Raw genomic sequence first — 25,334 nt, forward strand, 5'->3', positions numbered from 1 at the left:
CTAAAAGCTTCCATGAAGACAAGGCAACATACTTACAGTTCTGGTCAGAATCTTCTATCAATATCCTTAACTTCTGAACACAAAGCTGGAAAAAAAGACCACATCATGCTTATTACACGCCTTAAAACCCTTCATACAGTTTACTCAATACACAAGGAAGCATTCTACCAAGACCAGAGGCCTCTAGGTAAGAGGGTCTTGTTGCATTAACAGATTCCAAAACAAAAGGAACCTCTGTATGATTGTACTAATAATAGCAGTTGAGTAAGAGAGTCTGGAAACTCTAAATGAGAATAATCTGCATTTTAGAGCAAAGGAAAGAAGAGAATTTATACAGAAAATGCTTCAGTCTGTAGGATTCTACTTAAGTAAGAGCGCTTCAGGGAGCTACTGCCTTAACTTTTGGCAGAGGAACACAATCCTGTTTCTCCATAACACCTGGTATTACACAGTAGAGCAGAACAAACAACCTGCACCAAACCCCAGCGTTGTACCTGGATGCTGGCGCTGTGATTAGGCATCCCAGAGGACAGAGAGATCAAAACTGAAATACACAAGCACAAATTTCAGTTAGTATTGCTGTGTTCTGAATGAATGAAATAACACAACACCTAAAGGTCAACAGCTAGCTCAGCTCACAAGGGAAGATGACAGTTTATGTTTGTTTGCTTGGACTTTTGGGGGGTCTGGGAGAGGAGAGAAGGTTGTTACAGACCCTGTCGTTTCATATACCTTAAGAGTAATAATAGCAGGGCAGGAAAAAAAATGTAAAGGTCGGAACTGCTGGAACAGCCAGGTCAAAGCTGCTTTTCATTACGCTTTGCTCTCATTAAGGTTTGCTTTACTGATTTCACATAGCAGCCAAGACTGTAAAATATGTCATCAGCTACTGTATAGCCGAATTTTTATGTGTGCACTTTCCTAACGTAACAAGATGCAGCAATGGATCCTAGAGTTTAATGTAATTAGATTGGCGCTTTAATCAAGCCAGCAAGAGACTCAAGGCAAACATCAGGTCCCACTGTTGATTATATTGGCCATTTGTAAAGCTCTGGCAGCACATAACCCCACAGCAGAAAAGGTGCTGTTATTTTGTTAACTGCTGCTGTCATAGAGCATGTCCATGCCAACCCCAACTCGTACTGAGCAAGTCACACATGCTGACCTTAGTGACTAATAAGTATAGTGGCCTTTTGCTCTCCATAACCCCACAGAGCTACGTGTCAGAGAAGGCGCATTAGATGCCATCATTGAGGGTCAGGCACAGAGCTGGCAGGCACAAGGTGCTGCTCCAACCCAGGCACACAGCTTCACATCTCATTTTCTGCATTTGAGTTTCACATTACAGTCCCTGAGGTGTCCTGGGTGTGTGAATTTCCCTTTAAACCACAGAATTATCTGATTGTATCTCAGGGAAGCACACTCATCCACAGTAGAATTAACCTCTGTGTTATTTTTCTCCCCATGATAATGTCATCTCACATTTCCCTGAAGGAATGAACGAACGCAAAGTGAGTGACAGATCACCCTTTCCTCTCTGAACGGACCCAATACAGCAAGTTCCTGCATCATCATCCAAACCACCCAAAAGAGGCAGATTTATGGCCACAGTGTGGATGACAATAACCCTCTACTTCCAACGCTATGACAGAGAAGTGCCAAGTCTGAGCTGCGTTACCCTTTTTGCCTTCGTTTCTCTCTCCATCCCCATTATGGAGTTCACATCCCTTCCCCAGAAATTTAAACTGTAAATCAATGATTCAAATGACCTCCTTTAAGGAGTTACACCAAGCTGTGAAACTGTAGAATTAAAAAATAAGTCTGCTCCTTCATCACATAAGAAAACTTTGTCAAAAGTTTCCATGAGGCATCAATCATATTTTCATTCTGTTGCTGCTGGTATACTTTGTAGTTCTAGCAACACCTAAATAATCACTCATTGTCTGTACTTTGTTTCAGCCTTTAGCAAATATGACAAAGCTGTAGTAACTCAGCGTCAACTGACAACAAAGTATTTCAGCTACAGTTACACAGTGACACAAATAAAAGTTTACCAGGCAACTTATTTCAGTTATAAAATATATTAAGTTAAAAAAAGGTTTACAGATGGTGTTAATTGATGACAAAGTTCATAATGGTTTTTTCTAGGTTACAAATTTCAGTTCTCACCTGCTATTACTGTGTTCACACATTCATATAAGAGAGACATGGCTGAGGTGCTGAAACAGAAATCAAGTATTTTAAATAAGGAATAAACCAGCACATTTTGAAGAGTTGTCAGCAATACCTTGGAGCTAGATAACACCTTTAATTAATCAAGAAATTGCCAGTATTTTGTTCCATATACCTTCAAACTAGATGAAACGATTCTCACTCAAAAACTGTTGGGGGGAGGAAGAGCTACTGAATGTTTAAAAAAATAAATAATCTTCTAGGAGAAGTAGGAAGTAACAGCACTGTAACACAAGGAATGAGGAAGGAAGCGGTTACTCAAAACCTCAGTACCAGTTACAGAGCACTGAAGCAATCTTGTCCAAGGATCAAATCAAATCTGCTGCCCAAGGTCAAAAATTCACGATAAGGCAGGCAGATGGAGAACCCCAAGTCTCCCTCCCCAAAGCGAACGAGTCCTGCACAAACAGCAGACTTCTGACTTTTGCCAGTTGAACACACACACAGTGCAATTGTGAGGATTTTGAAGGTACTTACAAATCCTGATCTACACAAGAGGGGAACACAGCAAACCTCACAAATCACAAAGGAGCAGACTCCAGAAGCAAGGTCTGCAAAGGTAATGAGCAAACAGCTCTGGAGGCAGCAGCCAGAAGCGACACCGTGAAGGTCACTCACACACTGTATACGTGACTCTAGTACGCTCAGAACCAAGACAGCCATTTTTGCTCCCTATCCGTTTCACGGTGGATGGCAGCGTGGTTTGCTTTATTTGTAAGTGATATGAGATCCCAAATGAATGGAGACCAAACTGAACAGGATTGAAGTCCTCACAATTAATAAAATGATTGACTAATGTGCAAGTTCGGGACAGGAGGCAGAGTCAGGATTGAAGACATACTGTCCATCTTCCTGCTTTTTCTGGCCAAGTACTGTTTCTGGGGAATTTGTATGTATTTGTCACTGCAAAAACCCTTTTCAGGTATTTGGATGCAAGGGTGCTGGCAGGTTTGCTCTGAACCAGCCTTAAAGGTATAGTAGGAGGATGGACAGAAATTGTTTGGTTAGAGCTGCTCTTATGGCCACACATATATCTGTTTAAAATTTGCTCATTCCCATCTATCTTCTTGCTCTGCCACATGAAGAGAAACTAATCTTTTAATTTAACTACTCATGCATAAGATCACATTTCCTTTTCATAGCTGGGAAAATACAGGTATTCCCTCCAAGACATCTATTTTCTGACTTCAGTTCAGAGTTAGATCCAAAACAACACTAACAAACCAGCTTTAACAAGGGACAAGGCAATACCTTCAAATTTATCTAATCTATATTTAGGACATATATTAAAGGAACCTCTTCCAAAACATGTCTGGGCTAATAAAGGTATGAGAAGGAACTTTAACATACTGCTTTGGTGTGTAAGGCACTTCCAAAAAAGTCAAGAACCAAATGTGTGTAGGTGAATAGAAGAGGCAAATAAACAGCTCAGCTTTTTTTAAGCCAGAGTTTTTATACATTCTCCATAGTCATCTCTGGCTTAAAGTGAAGTGAAAGGAAAGCAAATTGCCTCAATTTTCATGCATGCTTTGGAAAAATTCATGCTGACAGTCAGACACCAAAAGACTTTCCTTTAAGGTATTTTATCTCACTCAGGTTTTTCAGAAATAGTCCTGATGTGATTATCTTTTGAGACTTGAAGCCAATATATCGAGATACACGAAAAAGTTCAGAAATGTGTCCGCAGACCTAGCTACTGACCCACCTAACAGGCACTTCACCAATCCTGAATAACATTTGTTGTACATACCTATGGATGAGGTTGGTCAGAGGCTCAATCAGTTTCTTTCCCAGCCTAGGTTCTAATGGAGTAAGAGCACCAAACTATTAAAAAAGAAGTGCAGACAAGGAAGTGAATTAACAGCTGCTTTTAAAGAGTCTAAAAACATGATTTAAATTGCAGCTTATGATATTTAAACAAAGCTATATTAAAAGATTTTTCTCTCTTTGGTTATGTTCACAAACACTAGAAGACATTCCTGGTTTCTTTTTACTCAGATTTAACAGTAAATATACCTCCAAGCAAGAAATCTATTTTACACCCAAGGTAATTTAATAAGAACCCCAATCCTGTAAACATAGATCCAGAATACTTGCCAGTTTTATAATTTTAATGAGAACCCAATTATTGGTTGACGACGTCATCAACTTGAAAAAGAGTGGAGCAAGGGAAAGGTAATTTTTGGGATTGCGTCGAGCCAGCTCACAAATAACATTTACTGCAGCAGACTGCACACCTGGGAAAAAGAAGTGGGAAAAGCAGGAATCTCATCAACGCCTTAATTGTAATTGAAGTTTCTGGTGCAGAACCCCCCGAACAAAAGCAGCTGAAGATTCAGACTTATGTGTCCAAGAGGAATGATTCAGCCTCATCACCAGCCATGAGGTAGTGAACTAAACACAAGAATGCAAAAACAAACTGAGAAAGGATTTTATTTAATTTTGGCTATTTTCTAATATATCACCAAGCTGGGTATCTGTTTTGAGTCCAGTATTAGAAAGAACAGGACACTGCCAGCCTCCTTCCCCCTTCACCGTGGATAGATTGTTTGTGGGACACAGACAACACAACAGTCAATAATCCTACCCACCATAAAGTTTCCAAACACTCTTGTTTCTTTAAAATGTATTATTTAGACACGCTTAACTACAAACATAAAAATAACGAATCCTTAAACAATCTGACTGGACAAGCTCATTCCTTTTTAATTGCTCAGTCTCTAAATTGATTGTTCTCAGTTTGGAATCTTTTAGTCTAAAGAGTCTGGCTCTTCTAGTGGAGAGCAGTCCTTTTTTCCATAAATCATCATAAATAGGTATTTTCTTCCTCTGTTTGTAGGGCTGTGTGCGTTTTGGATTTTTTAAAAACGTTGTCCCTGAAACACGCATCTTACACGCCCGCACCAAATTAGTCCAGTATATGCAATTAAATGTCTCTTAACACACATGCAAATCAACTGGAGATCACAGAACTGCATCGCACACAAAATTCTTGAAACGAGTGTATGGCATTTTGGCACCGTAAGGGGAAGAGCGAGTAGAAGTGTGAATATGATACAGAGCAACTGCAGCTTCCCTGTGCTGGAGCTGAATTGGACTGACCCAGTACTGAAGGGCCCAAACAGCAGTCTGCACTCAAAGCTTAAATTTAAAAAAAATAGAAAAAGAAAAACCCTACTAAGTGACGTGAAGTTATTTTAAATACATCCATTGCAAACCAACAGCTGCAGCTTTGCAAAAGAGCACAGGAAACAACACCAAAAACCCAAAACCTGAAATCAGCTGAAATATAGTTAAGTTCAGAAAGCAACAAACCAGGAATCATTAAGTAGCTTTGTCCCATTAAGGTTTAATCCACTGATATAGTTTCAATAGCTTTGGGTTTGAAATGTATTTGAAAGTACCTTAAAGAATGTCTGCAACATCTGTCAAAACTCTCATATGCTCATCTACCCTTTAAACAGGCGAATCAGAACCCAAAAGCTGACTACAGCATTTTTCACGTGCTCTTCTCTCCACCAGCTCTAAAAGCATGTACACCTAGATGTTTTGGAGCAAAAGTAATTTACTGAAATCCACTCACCAGGATCTGGATCTTCAAGTTTCTCTTTAAGGCGTGGAAACGCGGGACGGAGGGACTCTGGGTATTTCAAAAAAACTTTGTACATGATTAACACTGCCTTCTTCCTGATATAAGGCTTTGTATGAGACATCTGTCAATGAAAGAATTGCAATCAGGCTCTTAGCAAATCTGGTTTCCCAGAGTTCATCTCAAGGCCTGTACATCCACATCGCTGTCTCAAAATTTCTCCCAGGGAGACTCAACTACTTTTAGAAAACTTGAGGAGAGAGCAAAATACTGTCAATTATCACCAAAGCTAACAGCAATATTCAAGGTAATCCTCTTGAGCTAACGTCTGTAAAGGCTCCCCAAAACCTCCACAGGAAGAAAGCACAAGTTTTCACATGCAACAGTTCTAAATTTAACAGATATTTACCAGATCTGAACAATTTAACATTCAGTAATTACAGGAAAAAGTTATTTCAATCTTATCAACTCACCAGTGTCATGATGTCATTTGCCAAGTCCCTGGCAAGATCTGGAGTAACAAAACAGGACAAGCCAGTCAGTGCAACTCCAGTATCATATTGGTTAGGGCTACTCAGATCCTAAAAAAGGAAAAACAGGCTCAAAAATTTAAGATCACACAGGATGTCAGGAAACAATTTTCTCAGACCAGTTTAATTCACTCAACACATATGAGGCAGAGCTTCTGCTTCATGGGAATATTTATATCAACTATTAACAGGAATGTCCTCCAGCACCTGCTAAAATACAGCTAGCCTGAGGTTTAATAATGGGCATGAGGAATCATAACTAAACAATAGACGGATGACCAAAGCATAAAAGCAATTAGAGATATTGTACCTTGGTGGTATTTTAGGAATGGCCAATAATTTTTAAAAAAGTCATGACATGATCACAAATGCTTAAAATACTAAAAAACTGGTATTAAATACTAAACCTGCTAAGTTAAAGCCCAACTGTCATCGACTTCACTAGGAACAGGCACTCTTGCTGAGTGCTTAAGTGTCCTAGCTTAATCTATTAGAGATATGAGATTACTTTCCTTCCAAGCTGCTGGCAGCACCATAATTTCCAGTCCATAAAGACACAACACAAGCTAGAGTGTAGAATACATTTTATTGATCAAGTTTCTTTGGACTTCTTTGTGGTCAGTATCCTACATAGTCTTTCAAGTATTTCTAAACTTCAGACTCTTAACAGTATTAATGTTCATACCTGAGTATGTTCAAGTCTAGATTATAAAACCAGAGCTCACTGAATACAGAGCATCACACCATCGCTCCTTAACTGTGGTTATTAGGAAACAAAAATGTGACGTGAACTGTCCAGAGCATTCCCCCATGAGCTACCAGGATTAACCGTCCAGATTCACAGGTACACGGAGGCTGCTTTAGGAGAGCTAAACACAGCCAGGCCTTCAGAGTTCTGTGCCATTTGCATCTCATTTAAAAAAAATCTTTTGGAGGTGGTAAGAAACTAGATTCTACTTTAAGAATAATAAAATTACTTCTTGAGAAGCAACGAAATTGCAATTCATTCTGGCTTTAATGTGTTTGGAGAACTGATAACCCCTTAAAATACAAAGTTGCTAGGTCAGTGAAACGTGCAAAGGCATAAAGAAAGATGCTTTTAAGTAAAAACTTGGGCACAAAAAGGAAGGAGTAGCCTAAGTAACTTACTAATTCAGTATAACAAAGTATCCATAATAAAGAAAATGGATGGACATTATTAAAAATATGCACTTGTCAGAGCAGAAGAGTTTAAAAGATAAAGGGAAAAGCACTAAGTCTGTAGGAAAGATACTGGCTAACATCCCACTGATCTTTTTTTAAGCAAGTAAAAGACATTTTAGCTACTTAGATGGTAAAAATGTAGGCACATCTTGTACTGGATCAGTCAAGTTTTAAAGCAGTGATACTTTAAAAAAAATTAAACTTAGGAGTTTTAAAAATATATCTGTAATCTGAAGAAAGGAAAACAATCCTGCAACCCAATAAGTCTGAAAAAATTCAAGTACTAAAGCTCTATGACAATGAATACAATGCATTTTGGTACATTAATACAGAGCACAACTTACATACACTCTTCACTATTTTTACACACAATTATACAAAAGAAGTCAAAAGTTTGATCTGTTATTGCCAGCAGAAAACAGGCTTTCACAAACAGAAATTTTGTGGAGCCAGGTGACTGTTCTTTTTACTTCAGGAATGGAGGCATTTTTCTTACCCATTACACTCTTATAAGGGCTGCCTAAGAGACCAGAAATATTAACAAAGGTTATTGCTGCCACCATTCACTGTGATGAATAAACACCAAGAGCTGGAACGAGACAGCACGAGGGACACCTATGGACAGCTCCCAAGTGTTTTATCAATTCTTCAGCTTGTGGAATGAGAGTAGACTGTAAACCACGTAAATAGACTCCTACTTAAACACCTTTATATTTCTAAAAGAGAAATACTTCATACAGATTTGAAAATACAAGTAGGAAGACAGTGCAAGAAAAAATTGAGAACTGAAGTTAAAAGTTTACCTTTCGGATCTGATTAGTAGTCAACATAATTACATCAGTCCCTTCATGAAAGCACTGAGAGGCAGCTAGGTAACCGATTCTCTGTAAAAAGGCAAGGAGAAAAAAAAATTCTTTTTTAAAATAAGTTTAGACAATGTTTAGATGAACAACAACTGGTAGCTTCATTAGTAAAATTAGAAAGATTAAAAACTAGGCAGGAGGTTTGCATATCAGAAGAGGCAGGACAGGGTTCTACAGAAAAAAGGGTTTATATCAAGAAAGAATAATCTCAGGCAAGTAACATCTCTAGTGATAACACATCTGTCTTAAGGATACTAAGACTAGCTTCACCTTCTCTACTTTTTAGAACATACAGGTTCAATGACCACAAAGATGCAGAAATTAGGTAGGATTGTCAGCAGGAGAAATGGAGAATATTACATTTATTTTGTCTGTGTTGACTCTTGACTTTCAAGTACTAAAGCTCAATTTGGAAACTATTCCTTAGGAAGTAACATTCAACCTTGTTTGGTGGAAAAGCTCTGCAACACAGAGCATGAACAAAACCTTTCAAGAAAAATTATAAGAGCTATTACAAAATAAAATATGCCTGCTACTAGGAATCTTAGGTGGTCTTCAAATAAAAATAGCTGTCAGACACCCTGTTTTTTCATAAAAGGTATCTGGTAGAAAAAGCCTATACTAGCAGGCCAAGTATTATCCATATACTAGAAACAAATACAATCTGCTTCCCTTCTGTGTAGATGAAAGCAAACCAAAAGATGAGGTACCAATGGCGTGCTGAAACAGCTTGGCTAGTACAGTCGTAGTTACGCAGAGAACTCACTTTGAATGTAAACTTCGATGCACTCATGACTTCAATAATATTGAAAGCAGCCCAACTGATGTCATAGCCCAGCATCTGTAACTGTGAGCAGAGAAGCCAAGAGAACAAACTTCTGAAATAAGAGACTCAAGAAAACAGGTCACGATACCTCACAAAATTGAAGATGTAACGAGAGTTCAAAGACAATACTACAAGACATCTCAGGTTTATGAGTAATGTTCCACTCTACGCCACTCGCAGTAAGTGAAAGAAGTCTTGAAGTTCCACCAGAAGCAAGTTTTAAATAGTTTGCATTAATTCCAGGTAATACATACACAGTTATATAAGCATCATTGCGAAGTTTTTTTCCTGGATTTTTTTTTAAATAAAACCCAGAACAGAACCACAAAAATAATTCTTTGACAGTATTTTCCTCCTCTCCTTGACAAAGGACTGCACAAAGAGAAACAAACACCAGTTTCACGTGCTCATGCAACTATGTGATAAGAAACAATCCATTTGAAAACAACTTTTTAAAATTGCATTAGTTTTAAATCAGATCAGCTTCCTGACCTATCTCAACAAAATAAAATTGCACCGACACCAGTGCCAGCACAGTGAGCAGAACAGGAATATGCAGCCTCTGACGTCAGACATGGGAACGTTTTCACCTGCAGGCTGCACTTACAACAGCCTAATAACCTGCAGTCTGAGGAAAGCAGGCATTCAGACTGAAGACTAGCTCCTAGTCAGCAAGAAAGAAAAAAAATAAAGATATTATTACATCACATCCCAGCAAGGCACTTACATATGTGAGTTTGCAGACTGCATTGGCTTTCACTGCAATGTTATCCTGCTTTAGCTCCTGCTTGATCTCATCGATGCACTGGGAGATGTATTTTGCCTGAGGAAAACAAACAAAAATGTGCGCTCATTTACCAGTTTTGTAGATTCCCAGCACGTTAGGGGGGAGAAGCAGCAGAACTCATCATTTGTAAGCACCAAGTCTCACACACACTATTCAGGTAAGCACTTAATTCTGACTAAACTACTCATTAATGAGAAACGTCAAAACCCTGTTACAAAACCGAAAGTACATCAAGATGTTTCTTCAGTGGCTTCCCTTCTCCCTCTCCCTTGCAATTACACTCTCCAGTCCAGAGCTCTCGTTTCAAAGGTTTGTGAAAAAAAGGTGTTGAGTGGAGATTGTGTACCTCGGGGTCTGAACAAAACCCGAGTCCCACCATTCCTAGAACTGATTCCGAGTCACTGACCTCAGTGGGACGTCACAGATCACCCATTCATTGTGTGTCTAGAAAAAACTATATCAAACACTATTAACAGCCCAGAAATTTAAGGTGACTGATGAAAATACTATGAGTTACTCTACTTTTGGGCACGCTGCACACGGATGGCACTGCAGATGCACACCCCCAACAGTCCTCACGCCTGAAGGGACACAGCCCAGGTCTCAGGGTACAGGTACTTCTGGCTGTAACCCCCCATCCACCCCAACCACAGCAAGGACATCCCCCTCCCTGGTTCACGCCTTCGACAAGCGGTTTTGTCATTTACACATTTTGATAAACAACAGTTACTGGTATGAATTTCTCAGTAATTCAGCAAGCCAAATGTCACAATGTTTACATTAAATATTGGTCCTTCATTTCTTTCCAAACAATCACGTCTGTGCTTGTGGGAGGGATGTGGCAAACGCACGATTTAAAAATATCTGTACAGATTTTGCTTTAGAAGTAGGCTTAGCTCAGTCAGAGATTCTTTCAGTTCACAATTAATCATGATTTAAGTACTTTAGTTATCTGCTACAGAAATCATGACAATTTAAATGCAGAGAAATAATCTCTCTTTAGAAAGCCACACATGCACCAGGGCACTTCACATTCAATATAAATAAATCAACTGTCAGAAGAACCAGGTCAGAAACAGATTACCTAGTTTCAATGTAAAATCCTACCTGAATACCACTTCCTTCGTCCAAAAAGTTATTTTCAACATGGAAGTCTACTGGCCTGCCTTTAATTAACATTTCTGCCCTTTACACTAAATTTTGTGTATTATCCCAACCATTCATTGGTCTTTTACAACGTCTTAGGGTGATACTCATGCTTCAAGTCATAAAAATGTGCTGCAAGAAGCAGAGAATGGTATTTTTAATAAATAGCAGGTGACAAAAAGAAATTGTAGAAGGTCTGTAGTGCCAGAAGACACTTCAATGACCCAGGTGAGGAAAGGTAGCAATGGAATTTTAATGCAGGGACTTCACACAGCAGTCGTGTAACAACAATTTACACTGCCATCACTCAGAGTCTAGTGATACCTGAATTAAACTCACCATCAGCACGCAAGGCGAATACACATAACTCACTGGTTTTACAGCTGCTATAGAAGTAGAATAATTTATCTGGCTTTTCTCTCAAACCTCACACTTAACAGAGGGATAAAAGCCAGCTCCTCCATGACACTGGTAAGCTCAGGTGGAACCACATTTGTTATTTTGAGACTTTTACTAAAAGTCTTTGACCTTCACAGAGCTCCTGTCTGACCCATTCCTGCAGCCTACTGAGGGCCCTCAAACAGCAGCTCTGCTGTTCAGCATAACGTAACTCAGAAGGTCTGATGCAAGAAAGCTGGCAAACGAATTTACTTGTTGAAATTTAAGATATTCCTAACTGCCTGTATTTGGGGTACGAATACTACCTTGGCAATGGGAATTTTCATGTTAAGGGAGGGCAAGCTAAACACCAAACAACCCTCTCCTCTAGAGAGATACCCATCTGTCCTCCTGGATACGGGCGAGCGGATCACATCTGCCACGGCTGGAGATGGCATTGCCCTCACACGCTTAACAATGCAGAGGCCAGGTGAGTTCTGCCAGGAAGCAGGTATTTTGGTATCCTAAACCCATTGCCTGAGAGTGATTCAGGTCAGAAAACTCCAATGGGAAGTTTAAACTCCTGAGTTTAAACTAAAAAAACCCTTGTGACAGAAGAATACACACTGGATGAGAGGTGCTGAAAGAACGACTTCTCCAACATGCAACTGATCTCCAAATACATTGTCCCTAGCCTTGAATATTTTATGCACACACAAGAGCACGCTGGAACAGCGTCACAGAATCCTTCATGCGTGTATCTCGTTGCCACATCTTGGTCAGCAAGGTCAGGACTGGTTCTCAGTGCAGAACACCAACATGCAAGTTCTCAGTCTTTATGTCCACAACCAGAAAGCACTGTTGTCACTTCCCACAGCATCTATCCCAAAACTCTTTAAACACTAGCTTAAGTTTCTTGAAAACCTCTTGGGAGTTGAACGCAAACCACTGTGTGACCAGAAGAGGGAAAAAAACAGCGTACAGAAAAGTTCAATAATGTACAGGTTGGCACAGCCGAATACAGGCTCCCGAGTCACTAGCCACCAGCCACACTCGATGGCCCCAGCAGCCTGCAGGCTGACTACCAGTTAGCCTAAAATAACGAGTGATTTCCTTTAAAGAGGGTGGAAAAGTATATTACAGAACTCAGAATCAGATCTGAAACTAAAATAAGGGATTTTGAAGAGCAGAAAGAAGTCCTTCCAAAATAGCTGCACTTCAAATCCTAAAAGACTACAAGGAATGAGAGCCCCTATATATAGACAGCTTTAAAGGATCAGCAGGTATTAACTTTTTGTTAGTCTCTGTGGAGTAGCGCTGTCATGCTTGAGCAATATCAAGAAAACTGATCTATTTAGTCTCCTGCTTAAATCTGAACGCCAACCACCACACCCTACCCAGACTGCTACCACATTTAACATCTTCGTAAATACGAAGGAAACAAGTACGCAGGCGTGGATCTTCAGCAAAGCTCTTCCCCGGTCTCTGGCTAGTGGAATCACTGAGCTCTGCAGAGCACCAGACAGGGGGCTGCATCGAGGCATTTTCACGCCAACCGAAACCCTCAGGCCCCACACCGCAGCCTGCAAGTCAAACTAGAGAGTAAAAGGGAGAACAACCACTTGATGCAACGAAGCAAAAATGGCAGTCACTCAGCAAGGCCTAAATGTTTGCAGGAAAAAAAGCCCATTTACATACAGGACAAAATCTGGATACTTTTCCCAGCATTGATTCGCTGATAGTTTTTGCATAAATCCTTCCAATATAGCAATTTCCTAGTGTGGTAATTAAAAATAACTACTTCCCAGGACATAACTGGCTCAGTTTTTCCTAAAATTCTTTTGAGATCCCATGAAGAAAGGAATGCAAAAGGAAAATACTTGAGAGTTCATTTATGCTCACAGTATTCATTATAATATCAATTTTTTTTCCAATATATATATAGTTTTGGGCCCCTCACTACAAGACAGACATTGAGGTGCTGGAGCGAGTCCAGAGAAGGGCAACGAAGGTGGTGAAGGGTCTGGAGCACAAGTGTGATGAGGAGCAGCTGAGGGACCTGGGGGTGTTTGGTCTGGAGAAAAGGAGGCTGAGGGGAGACCTTCTCACTCTCTACAACTGCCTGAAAGGAGGGTGTAGCGAGGTGGGGGTCAGTCTCTTCTCCCAGGTAACAAGTGATAGAACGAGAGGAAACGGCCTCAAGCTGCACCAGGGGAGGTTTAGATTGGAGATCAGGGACAATTTCTTCCCCAAAGGGGTTGCCAAGCACTGGCACAGGCTGCCCAGGGCAGTGGTGGAGTCCCCATCCCTGGAGGGATTTAAAAGATGAGTAGATGTGGTGCTGAGGGATATTGTTCAGGGATATTGTTTAGCTGTTGACTTGGTAGCGTTAGGTTAATGGTTGGACTCGATGATCTTAAAGGTCCTCTCCAACCAGGACAATTCTGTGATATTTCTCAACTATTAATTCCTCACTAATTCTGTGACAGTCTTACACGAAGTCTTCCCTGGATGCTACTCAATTGCTCACGCATTTTGGCCAGTCAACCAAGGAACAACTTCTATGTCACAATATTTATAGACCTTTGGACATTTGCAGCCAGACTGCTTTGAGGAAGAGCAAGGCAATTACAAGGCAGCCTTGCACTCCCGGTGTCATCGAGAACAAGCAGAGCCATTAAGCGAAAGACCACCCTCCGAACGATGGCAACGCAGGCAAAGCTGCAAGGCTGCGGTCAGAAGCTGAAGGGCATATGATAACCCAGCTGAGAGGAGCTCTTTTATTCATGCTAGGCTGCCAAGTGGGGAAGGAGCCTTTCCCAACGCGGTGGAAAAGGCTCCTTAACGAAACGCCATAGCAACCACTCGGGTGATTGTTTTCTCTCGCCTGTCCCTCAGAAGGAGGAAGATTACAGACACACACGCAGAGCAGCACAGCTAAAACCCCAGTAAAGCAGGCAGATGTTCGCTGTAAGTGCACAAAGCTGTGAATGCAGCACAGAGTCGTAACTGCCATTTCTTTATGTATTCCACCAAACAGATGCAGTAAGCATTTTATATCCATTAATACACAAGCTATTTTTTAAAATAAGCCCAAATTCCTCAAGAATTCCAAGACTTCACTCAGAAAATATGTGCGTTTAAACTAGTACGAGTGGCTAAAATAAGAATGTAGGTATTAAGAATCAAAGACACAACCCCTTTGAAACAGAGGGAGAGAGGAAGGGAAAAGCGGGTCACGGTAAGAAGCCAAAATATCAGTTTATAGGATTTTTCATTTCCCAAGCCATGTTTTTTGAACTAACTTTGAAAAACACTAAAACTTTATTCCAAGCTCTGGCCAAGACAGAGCTTTGGGTTTGCTGACAATTTCAGAGAGGTTCACAAAAGACTAAGATTTTTTTCAAGTGACTTATGAAGGAAGTTGAAAAAAATCACTGATCTAACTGTACAATTCCATCCCTAGGAAATGAGACTCTCTGCTGTACTTTCGTCAGCTGATGAGAAGCCACTAGCAATGAGAACTGCAGAAGGTTTACATTGAATTTAATCATGAAAGCTACGCATTTCCAATAGTCTCAAAGAAGCTGTATTCTTATCTCAACCATATATCAATCTCCCGAAATCAAAAGAAGGCAAACTCCTATTCTCACCACTCAGGGTTACAGTCCAGCAAACCAAATGCATCTGAATCCTCCGAAGTCCTTGTCAGGATCCAGCCTCAATCCACTGGATCTGCTGCAGCTGATTTGAGATTCAAACACCTCTCACTTGCTGCAATAGCAAAGTGTTTCCCACCCAGATGAAACAGCGAATTGCCAGTGAACATTAGTCCCTACTTCACTTGCACTTTCAGGGTTAAATACGGTGTTTTAAAGAAAGGATGATTAACAGTGAATGCCACAAGGAGCAAGATATGATCCAATAAAAACGCTAACTACATTCTAAAAGAGAAAAAGTTTGGAATAATTAGAACATAAAAAATAAATAACGGAAATAAGCACAAAATAGGATATTTCTTTTGTTTTAAGCACCGTAGGGTTTATCTTTGTAGCACTTTGAGACACATGCTTGCCATTAAACTCCATGAAATCACGTTGAGTGCAAGCACATGATGATCTCACATGAGAGGAAGATGCCCACTGCTCCAGCTTCCAGAAAACCAGCAACAACTGCCCTTCCTTTCTTTTTTTTTTGATACTCTTAAGAAATACTACCTGTGGGATCCAAGCCACGTGACAGGACCACGGTGCTTAACACAAAAGGCGGTTACACCACAGGCACCTTGCGAAGGCGAAGCAACTTTCGTATTTGTGCTTCAAGCAGAAGACCCTGTTACAAGCACAGCACAGACCAGCTGCCACCACCTAACTTAGAAAGAAGAGGGGAAAGAAACATGTCTCACTTGCCAGGCTTCGATCAAACCCCCCCAAAGCAGTATGTTATGTCAACGAACACCACGGAACTAATCAAATAGAATTTATACACCTATAATTGACTACAGTACCTGAAACACAAGCATCAACCCATGACAGCACAGAATAAATCAACTGATATAACAGACAAAGAGCATAAAAAAGCAAAACGTGCTGCTTTCCACTCACTGGGACACAGCGCTAGAGATAAGCGTATTAGATGTTAACTTCCGTCAGACATAACTAAAAATATTATATTATTTAAATACTGTAGAAAAAGCTATTTGAGATAAGTAACAGGATCCTTCGTTAAGGCTGCTCCATGGCTGGATAGAAAGAGAATTCCAATGCACACGCTATCTCACAACTAACTTCACTAAAGCCATAAACTAAGCAAAGCAGATAAGCACGTAACAGAATATAAGCAATAACTGAGAAATTGCACAGCATTCATTTAAGCAGGTCTGCAGCAGCGAAAATAAACTGGTGCAGAGGGTAGTGAGATGCAATAAAGAGCTCAGAAAACACGCTACAACTCGAAAGGCATTTTGAAAAAGCCAAGCTTATCTTTCGCTCAGCTGCTGATAAACAGTATTGCTGTAGGTGTTTTAACATGCCTTCGTTTGCTACCCAGCTTTGCGGGGATTTATTCGCTCATCTTGTAGGCAGCCTTAAGCTCCCAGACCAATGTACCGTTTTCATCAGTGATCAACACTGGAGGCATGAAGGCAGGTTTGCTGTTGCATTTGCAGCAGTTTTCTCCTATGTTATTTATTAAAAACATGGTGCATTATCCACTACCCCCTCGCCTATTCCAACCAAAGCGAGACAGCAAGGCTCCTCAGCCAGACGACACGGATGGCAGAATGCAAAAAGTCAATTTACACTTTTTTCTTTTCTTAATGTTTACTGAAATTATACACACCAACTGAAATTCGGCACGATGCATCTATCCTAAATTGATTCATCAATCAAGAAAAACCTTTGAACCTTATTTCAAAAATTCAGAGAGATGCTAAACAAGTAGCATACACCTAGCAGTTTTAGAGCAGACACTAAACAACCCCAAAGAAGGCACAAAGCTGGAGCACAGCTACGCAAGCCATCCCGGACCACCTCCCCAGGCGGGCTAGGCTGAGCTGCCAACTACTAAGGGGGTATTAGAGAGCAAAACCCAAACCAGTCCAACACAAATCAGTAAGCATGTATCATCAGCAAGGCTCTAGAGATGTCCCTTAATATATCTCCAGTCTGATCAGTCGTTAATATGTCTCCAGTCTGATCACAGTACTTGTTAATTTAATTGCACAGCAATTAAACAGTCCTCAGGGGCCCGTGCTGTCTAAATCATACCTGAGCAGACAACTTTTAAGACCAGAGAGATGCGTCAGATAAAAGCACTTACGCCTGCAAACACAAGATGTACTCAAACTTTTATGTTATTATGTAAAAAGCTATGCAATTACTTTTACAGTAGATTTTTCAATTTTCTAGTTCTAGACTTATTTCTGCGCATGATTTCAGGCTTTGATAAAGGCAGGCTTCATTATAAGCACGCATTTTGTTGTATGTATAAGAAATAGTCACTTCCTTCTGAGGAACTAAAGTAGCTCTTGTTTCCAAGACTCAGGTGACTGGAATCAGTTTAGAGGGAGACAGCACAAAAAAAGATGCTTAATGATGTATTAATACCATATAAAAATGTAACACTGAAAATATTATGAAGGTGTAATAGTAGTTACGAGCACTTCTCAGTTACGGAAAGGTAAGAAGGACAATGAAGAAAAAGACGGTTCCTGGTCATCGCTGACTCCTTAAATTCAGTACAAATATTTGTGTAATTAAAGTAAATTTGTTCACCTACTCCCTGCTGTACAATCATACCACTCGCTCTAAGCAAACGTACATTCCTCCAGGCTGACGCTTAGTCACACCGCGATAGCTGGAAGTGATAGATTTTGTGCAGCCGGAATTCGCCATGGAGATCGAGCCCACTGGAAGAAAGTTTCAACGTCGATGCCTGCTTGCCTTTATACACCTTTTAATGTATGAATCTCTCAGCAAAACCTATCATGTTTGAACATCTAGGTCGTTAAAAAAATAACAATAAAAAAGAAACAGCTAATACAAAACCCAGCACTCAACTATGTGGTCTACAGACTCCTACCAGCCAGTGGCTGAGCAAATAAGCTGATATGAACCCAACATTTTTTCATGCTCAGTTACACTTCAGTATTCAAGAGGACTCATAAGTATTGTCAGTTATTTTGAATGTAATCTTATTTAAAAAAGCACTCAACTCCTTTACGAGCTGCTAACGCTACCGCTACCCATGTTATTTTCTGCACCTTTTACCTTACCCAAACATCTTCACACTCCCTGCCACCCGGATTTAAGCAGACTCCCCTTTACATTATGAAGCATTTCTATTTTTCAGCATGAACGAGCAGGTTTTTTTTTAATAACCTAAGGAATACAAATGCTTCTTTGTAACTGGTCCCATGACTCAGTCTTTCTGGTGCGTGTCCTTTAGTGCTTCCCTTGCTGCTCTTCAATTCACACCAGAAATGGGACATATGCTACCAAAGAACACTTCTAAGTGAAAAACCTAAAGGTACTCTTTGTTATATAACTATAGTTGGAGTCACTAACCCACATCACAGAGGAAGAGGTTTTTCAGTGGCTTTTGTGGACACTGATGACATTAGAGGAAATGGCAAAAGGCCCCATTTTCTGCACTCAGCACTGGGACACAGGGAGCTGCATCAAAAAGCATCAAATAAACAACTCTCTGAAGATGACAACAGCACAGAAATGCAGTCAGTATCTTTACTTTGATTTTTCTGGCTCTTCTTCCACTGGTCTTGCAAAAGGTGCAGTCTATGGGCCACTCCATTTCTTCAGATGAGGTATCAAAAAGCTCCTCCTCTCTCCTGGACCTGCCCAGGCAGAATTTTTACTGACACGTGTGAGGAAAAGATCTGTCTGGAGCGTTTCAAACCCTCAGAAGAGATGGCTACAAAAGGAACTGGACTGGGAACAAAGCTATTAGCCCCACTTATGCCACAGTCAATTAAGTAATATTTAACACAGGAGAAAGCAAGAAGCTAATGAAAGGCAGTGCTAATGCAAAGCCTCAGCTGCTCTCTGCTTGTAATCACACAAGAAAAACCCACATCTTGGCTCGTGTTCCACAGCTCCAGGCCCTTTATTTCCCGTGACACGGCAGGTAAGGCAGGGACACTGCCGCACTGGGCCTTGCTACCTTGGAGGCCGCTACTACTCTGCTTTTCTACCAGTTGGGGTGAGGTCCTTATCCAACCCTCTTTTGTCTATTGTTTCTATTTCCGACTTTGTCTTTTCCAATGATTCACGAGCTCAAAGAATTAACAATAGCAACTCTAGATTCACTTGAAAGTGGGTGGAATAATGAGCTTCCTTCAAAGATATTAACACACATATGACAAGCAGTGACTGATCAGGCCTCAGGCACTCAAAGAGCTGACTGTCATCAATGAACTGCACCCTGCCTATCGGTTGGGCTGGTTTTTCAGTCTTGGGCACCAACAAGCTTTTTAGCATTCCTCAAAATTCCCCTATTATGTTCATCCCATATTCTTTACCATTAGATACCAACACTGCAATAGTGGCTAAAGGCCAAGCCGACCGAAGACCACAGACACTCTTCAGCCTCGCTGGTGACAGGTTGTGCCCAGAAGACTTCTGTGATGTTAAAAGATTCCTCAAAACTCCTTACGCCATCATTTCAGCTGAAAATGTGTCAGAGGAGTAGCTGGAAGTGTGCAGTTGAGCACAGTAGCCCTATATTTAGGGGAAAAGGTTTTTTAACAAGTCCACTGTCCTTAGGTAATAGTCACTAAGAAGTTAGAACACGCTGCCAGTTCGGTAAGCCTGGTCTTTCTGAGCAGTGAAATACACATTTCACAGCACGGACACTCAACACACCTCTTGTTTAGCGTTATATTATCAACTGAAATTAATTTTTATTTTTTTCCAACCACAAACACCGATTGCTCCTATCACTCCTACAACTTGCTTCTGTACGAAACAACTTCTTAAATGCAAACCAGCAACAAGATACTTATCACTGAACACTACACACAAGAGAACGTGAATTTTTTAATACGCTTTTCCCTGAAAGTATCGATTACCAAAAATGTGAAGTGCTAATCCTGGCACACAAGCAGCAGATTCTCTCAAAGAAGAGAGAGGCAATTTTCTCAAGTTATGAGTGAAGTGCGCAGACATTTCATGCAGGACTTTTTTTTAACCCCTTCTCCCTCCTTTAGAGTCCTCCAGTAAATCAAAGGCACTTGAAATACAGAGAGCTATGGTCTGAACAGGACAAAGCACCACTCAACATCTCTGTTTCCGTTACTTTATCATTTCAGTTTTATAAAAGAACCTCTCACCACAGCATCTGACAGTAGCTTCCTTGTTGGGAACAACAAACTTCTTAACTGCAAATGCAAAACACTGTGCAAGAACCAAAGAGCATCAAAGGATTATCCCTGCCTTTATTTCACATGCAGGAGAACACCCCTAAACAGAAATCATTTCTCAGTTTGGAATATCTTGGAAAAGAATTCATTATACTTTTACCAGCTTATCGTACAAGCCGTTTCCCTCTTGAGCACGCTGTGTAGCACATGCATAAAAAGTAGGCACAAAGTGGGAGAAGTTATTCCATAGGGTACAAAACCACCTAATAACAGGTGAAAGACTCACCGCTTTCATTATCAAAAGGATTCATTTTCCAAATGGAAGAGAGAGAACGAGATATTAGAAGTGAAGGTCAGGGGAGAATGAAAAAGGATCAAGTCTTTCTTGCAGGTTTGGCTTTCCCTCAAACCGGCACTGGGGAACACCACAGGGACTAAAGCGTCTGTACAGGCTGTTGAAAAGTAAACACAACACGTCAAACTAGGAAAAGATCTAATCCTGTTATGCTACCTCATTCCTTCCACACCAGCATTAACTCCGTAGGATGATGCAGCTCCAACTTTCCCTGGAACACTGGAAAATGGTCAGAGTACGTCTGCACAGAAAAGTGACCGTTCCCTAACTCCTACCCCCTACCTCTTGTCCTTCCAGAAGACCATCACTTCAGTTTCAGTGTTTGAAACTCAAAATAAATGGGTCAGCTTTGGATACAGACCAGAAATTAAAACAAAAATGGCCTCTGACAGGTAACTAAGCACTATGAAAGCACTATGCTGAAGTGCCAGGCAGCCTCCAGTACCCTCTCAGTTCCCCTAGTGAGCTGAGGAGGACATTTAAAATTTATTGGTAAAGAGCTTGTGGTGCTCCATTTACTTCACAACAAGTCTTGGGGTATGCAGTTAAGAGTCACAGCAATACAGGATGAACATATAACCATCAAGCAGGAATACAGCAGGTCTGTTGAAAAGCTGTATTGAGAAACCTCCGTCTGAACCGAGGTGACAACCATTTGGCGCATCCTGCACTACAAACATCCTCGACGCGTCAGTGAAACACCAAATACACTTGCTTGTGATGGCACCTGTGGAGGAACTGGAAAGGAAAAAATCTTGCTATCTCCTCTCTACCAGGAGAGGCTGCCCAAAAAGGTGAGGGGAAAAAGTGATGGCAGAATTTCCATATGATTAAATTCCAGAAGACAAGAACCAATACATACAACAGAAATTAACCTTCTGCAAAAAGCATAACTAAATCAGAAGTCAAAGCAATGATCATGTTTTAATTTCTTTCCACTTCATTTTTGTTTAACAACCACAGTACCTCCTTCCAGAGACATCTCTTTCAGAGTAATTCTTGTTGATCAACAGCTAATATCCTGGCCACCAAAGCACGCTGCTGTTTGTTTTAAACCAAAATGCTCTTCTGAATAGGACAGAGTGTGTGTCTTAAACTTAGACACTTGAGACACGTAAGTGTTGGTTGAACAATGACAGAGCAACATTTAATAGATACAGTGAACAATGGAAGCACTGGAGGAAAAGGAGGAAGAATTTTTGCTGCTACTTCCTCTAAAATACTCTCATTTTGTAACATCACCTGAAAATTAGCAAACGTCCATGACCGCTGCCTGGGAAACACTGAATCAACGCCCAGCACCCTCACAGCAGAAGGTTTACAGCTCTCTTCAGCTAGCTGAGCTAGAAAAAGGAAGAGTTCTGTCCTGTTTGCAGCCACTCTATGTAATTAAGCAAAATCTTTGAAGGATTCTGAAACAGTCTACGCTACAGAAGACACACATTTCATCAGTGCAATGTCTACTGATCAGATGAATACATGATGAAGTCTGGGGTTTCATTTTTGCTGGGCTCATGAGGATATAAAAAGGAACTATCCCTACAGTTATCTATTTTAAAATCTCACAATCTGTATTTCAAACTTCTATCAAGTATTTCAAGCTACCATCATTTAAAGTACTATCGTGCTACAGTAAGAGGGAACACATTTGCTTTGACCTCACCCAATCCTAGAGTGCGTGTGCCTGTACAACAACTTCCTTCAAATATACAGAGCCCTACAAAATTGTCTGAGGAGTATTTTTTCCAAACTCTAAAGGAGATCAAAGCCAACGCATTTTAAGTATCTCTTGTCACAGAACAAATTCGGTATGGCTTACGGTGCACAGGAACTTGTTAATCCTGACTGTGTAACAGCACTTGGGCTCTTTATGAAGTCCTGGAAAAGGAGCTGTTTGTCATAAAATTATTTCAGAAAGGAGAACAGTATGTTCAATGCTCCCCAAAAAGGACTGGTGCCACAAAGGCCTGGACCAGTCTGGACCTTCATCAGGAGGATCCTCAGACGTTTGACAGCTGAAGAAACATTTTCTGTCCTATGCACAAAAGATAAAGCATATTTACTAAAAGCAGCATAACATACAAAGTGGGTCTAAGCACGGTATGGCGAAGTGCTCCATAGAATTACTGTTCACCTGTTCCAGCTTTGAGTGTAACACATTAAGTGTCCACATAAACACGCTGTTTCCACTTCTCCATACAGTTTCCCATGTTTTGCAGGGCACTTCACACTTCATAGTAGCACTATCTTCCTCTATGACCAAATCAATAACCCTAAATTTAACATATACTAAAAAAAAATATACGTTTCCCAGGTATCATCACTAACACCTCGTCATGTGCACAAAAGGCTTAAAAGCCATTTGAACACTCAAGTGGTTTTGGAAGTTGTATTTTGTGTTTCAGTCCAACACCACCAGTAATGAAAATCATAGTTTTCCAAATGAAATATTTCATTTAGTTACCTGATTACAACTTTTCCAGATACTTTTCACAGCTGATACCATTTGGATATTGTACTCATACGAAGAGACATTGTAGTCCACAAATATTTTTAGCCTGCCACTAACTCCACAGCAACTCACTGATATTCTGGCAAAGAGTAACTGTTACACCATTCATAAGAAAGCTTCTAAGACTGTGACTACTTACTTGGAGATGAACATAATGATATCCTTAGTGTCCGTTACTTCCCAATTAACATGTGACACTTCAATGTGGGAAGTCTCACATAACATGTTCTTGATGACTAATTATTTCACCTATACTAATTTCCTGATCACATGCCTTGAATAGAAGAGGGAATAACAGCCCAACACATCCCATTGCTTTCTGACTACAAAAGCGCTGAAACAAGGAAAATACATTTTAGTCAGAAGGTATACAACACAATAATTTGAAAGCTGAATTACAACCGAACTCAGCTTTCCTGTGTATCAGCTTCACGATGAAGAGTATATATTTGACTGCAGTGGTTGACTAGTGCAATAGACAGGAATTCCTCTGTCAGATGTATCAGGGATGTCAACGCCACAGTAACACGCTGAAAGGGAACGCGAGCACCACGCGTGACCCTCCCTTACAGCTCATCGCTCCCCTAACGCTTTCCTGGTCTCCCCCAGCCTTTCCCTTTCAGGCCTACACCCCAGCGGCATCTTCCTCCTTTTGATTCCTGCTTCCACCTTCCCCCACACAACATCCCCTTTCCAGGGGGGCCAAGACACCCGGCTGCTGCTGGGCCTAGCGCAGCCTCCCCTGCCCGGAGCGGGGTGTGCTCCCACCCTCCCTGAGCCCCGGAGGAGCAGGACCTGCCTGGGAAAGGGGTGACAGGCAGCACGGAGGGATGAAGGGAGCCAGCCCAGGCCGGCGCCAAGGGGAGCCGGCCACGCCGGGACCCGCCGAGGGGAAGCCGGCAGCCCCTCCGCGGCGGGGCCGGGTCCGCTCACCTCGTCCTCCTTGTGGTTGCGGATTCCGCGCACCAGGTCCTGCAGGTTCTTGTCAAACATGCGGTCGATGCTGCCCTTCACCATCTTCAGCGCCATGGCGGCGGGGCCGGGCCGCGGGGCCTGCGCTCGGGGCTGAGGGGCCGGGCCAAGCCGGGGACGGGGGGGCCGCCGCCGCGGCTCCTGCTACCGCTAAGAGCCGGGTGAGACCAGCGGGCCCGGGCCGCTCACATCCCGGGCGGGGAGGCGGGGGGGCGCGGACGCTGCTCGCCCACGGCGCTGCGCGGCACAGGGCGGGCGGCAGGCACGGGTGGCCCCGGCGGCCACCAACCCCAGCTCCGCACTCCGCTCGGCCTGCCAGCGCCTGACAAAATGGCGGCCGGTCAGCTGAGGGCTCGGCCCCGCCCCCGCCCGCCTGACCACGCCCCCGCGCCGGCCCCCGCCGCGCCCGCCCGCCTCTCCGCTCTCCAGCCCCGCCCACTCCGCGCTAGGCCACGCCCAGCCGCGCCCGCCAGCGTCAGCGCGTCACTGCTGCCGCTGACCCCGCCCCCGCCTGGCCCCGCCCCCGCCTGGCCCCGCCCCCGCCTGGCCCCGCCCCCGCGGGGCGCTCCCGCAGGTCCCACGTGGCGGGGGGGGGAGCGCGGACGCGGGCGGCGGGGACACGCGTCCGGCTGGGGGTCCCTCCGCGGGGCCGGGGGTCCCTCCGCGGGGCTGGAGGTTCCCCTATGGGGCTGGGGGTCGCTCCGTGGGGCCGGGGGTCCCTCCGTGGGGCTGGGGGTCGCTCCGTGGGGCTGGGGGTTGCTCCACAGGGCTGGGGGTCCCTCCGTGGGGCTGGCTGCGGCGGGACCCCTGGGGGCCCGGGCCCGGGTGGGTGGTTGGCGGAGCTCCGGCCTCTCCCCCCTGCCCGTGTGTGACGTTGATGGCTGCACAGCCGGTAAAGCCAAATTTTGGCCGTGTCCCTCGTGGGGACGCAGCTCCGCAGGCTGCCACAGCCCGGGCACCGGCTGCCACCACCCCACGGGCAGCGAGCGCCAACCTCCGTGGCCACTCACAGTCCCTAAGCTCGCGGCGACTGGGGCAGCCGCATAAATAGTCACCCACTTCC

General features: G+C 42.6%; 1 protein-coding gene across 1 annotated transcript in view; it reads right to left on the reverse strand.

Moving 5' to 3' along the window:
- The window catches only part of AP3D1 (adaptor related protein complex 3 subunit delta 1), a 44,878-nt gene extending 20,331 nt beyond the window's left edge, over positions 1-24,547 (reverse strand). Inside the window, exons 1-11 of the mRNA XM_068420567.1 lie at positions 24,233-24,547; positions 9,971-10,066; positions 9,184-9,264; positions 8,358-8,438; positions 6,295-6,402; positions 5,816-5,945; positions 4,330-4,469; positions 3,983-4,056; positions 2,170-2,219; positions 495-544; positions 37-85 (exon numbers count right to left, since the gene is read on the reverse strand). Coding sequence (XP_068276668.1) covers positions 37-85; positions 495-544; positions 2,170-2,219; positions 3,983-4,056; positions 4,330-4,469; positions 5,816-5,945; positions 6,295-6,402; positions 8,358-8,438; positions 9,184-9,264; positions 9,971-10,066; positions 24,233-24,328 — 955 coding nt within the window. The 5' untranslated portion in view covers positions 24,329-24,547. The remainder of the gene's footprint in view (positions 1-36; positions 86-494; positions 545-2,169; positions 2,220-3,982; positions 4,057-4,329; positions 4,470-5,815; positions 5,946-6,294; positions 6,403-8,357; positions 8,439-9,183; positions 9,265-9,970; positions 10,067-24,232) is intronic.
- Positions 24,548-25,334: the final 787 nt, after the last annotated feature.

This window comes from Nyctibius grandis, chromosome 31 (genome assembly GCF_013368605.1).
Source record: "Nyctibius grandis isolate bNycGra1 chromosome 31, bNycGra1.pri, whole genome shotgun sequence".
Classification (NCBI taxonomy): domain Eukaryota; kingdom Metazoa; phylum Chordata; class Aves; order Nyctibiiformes; family Nyctibiidae; genus Nyctibius; species Nyctibius grandis.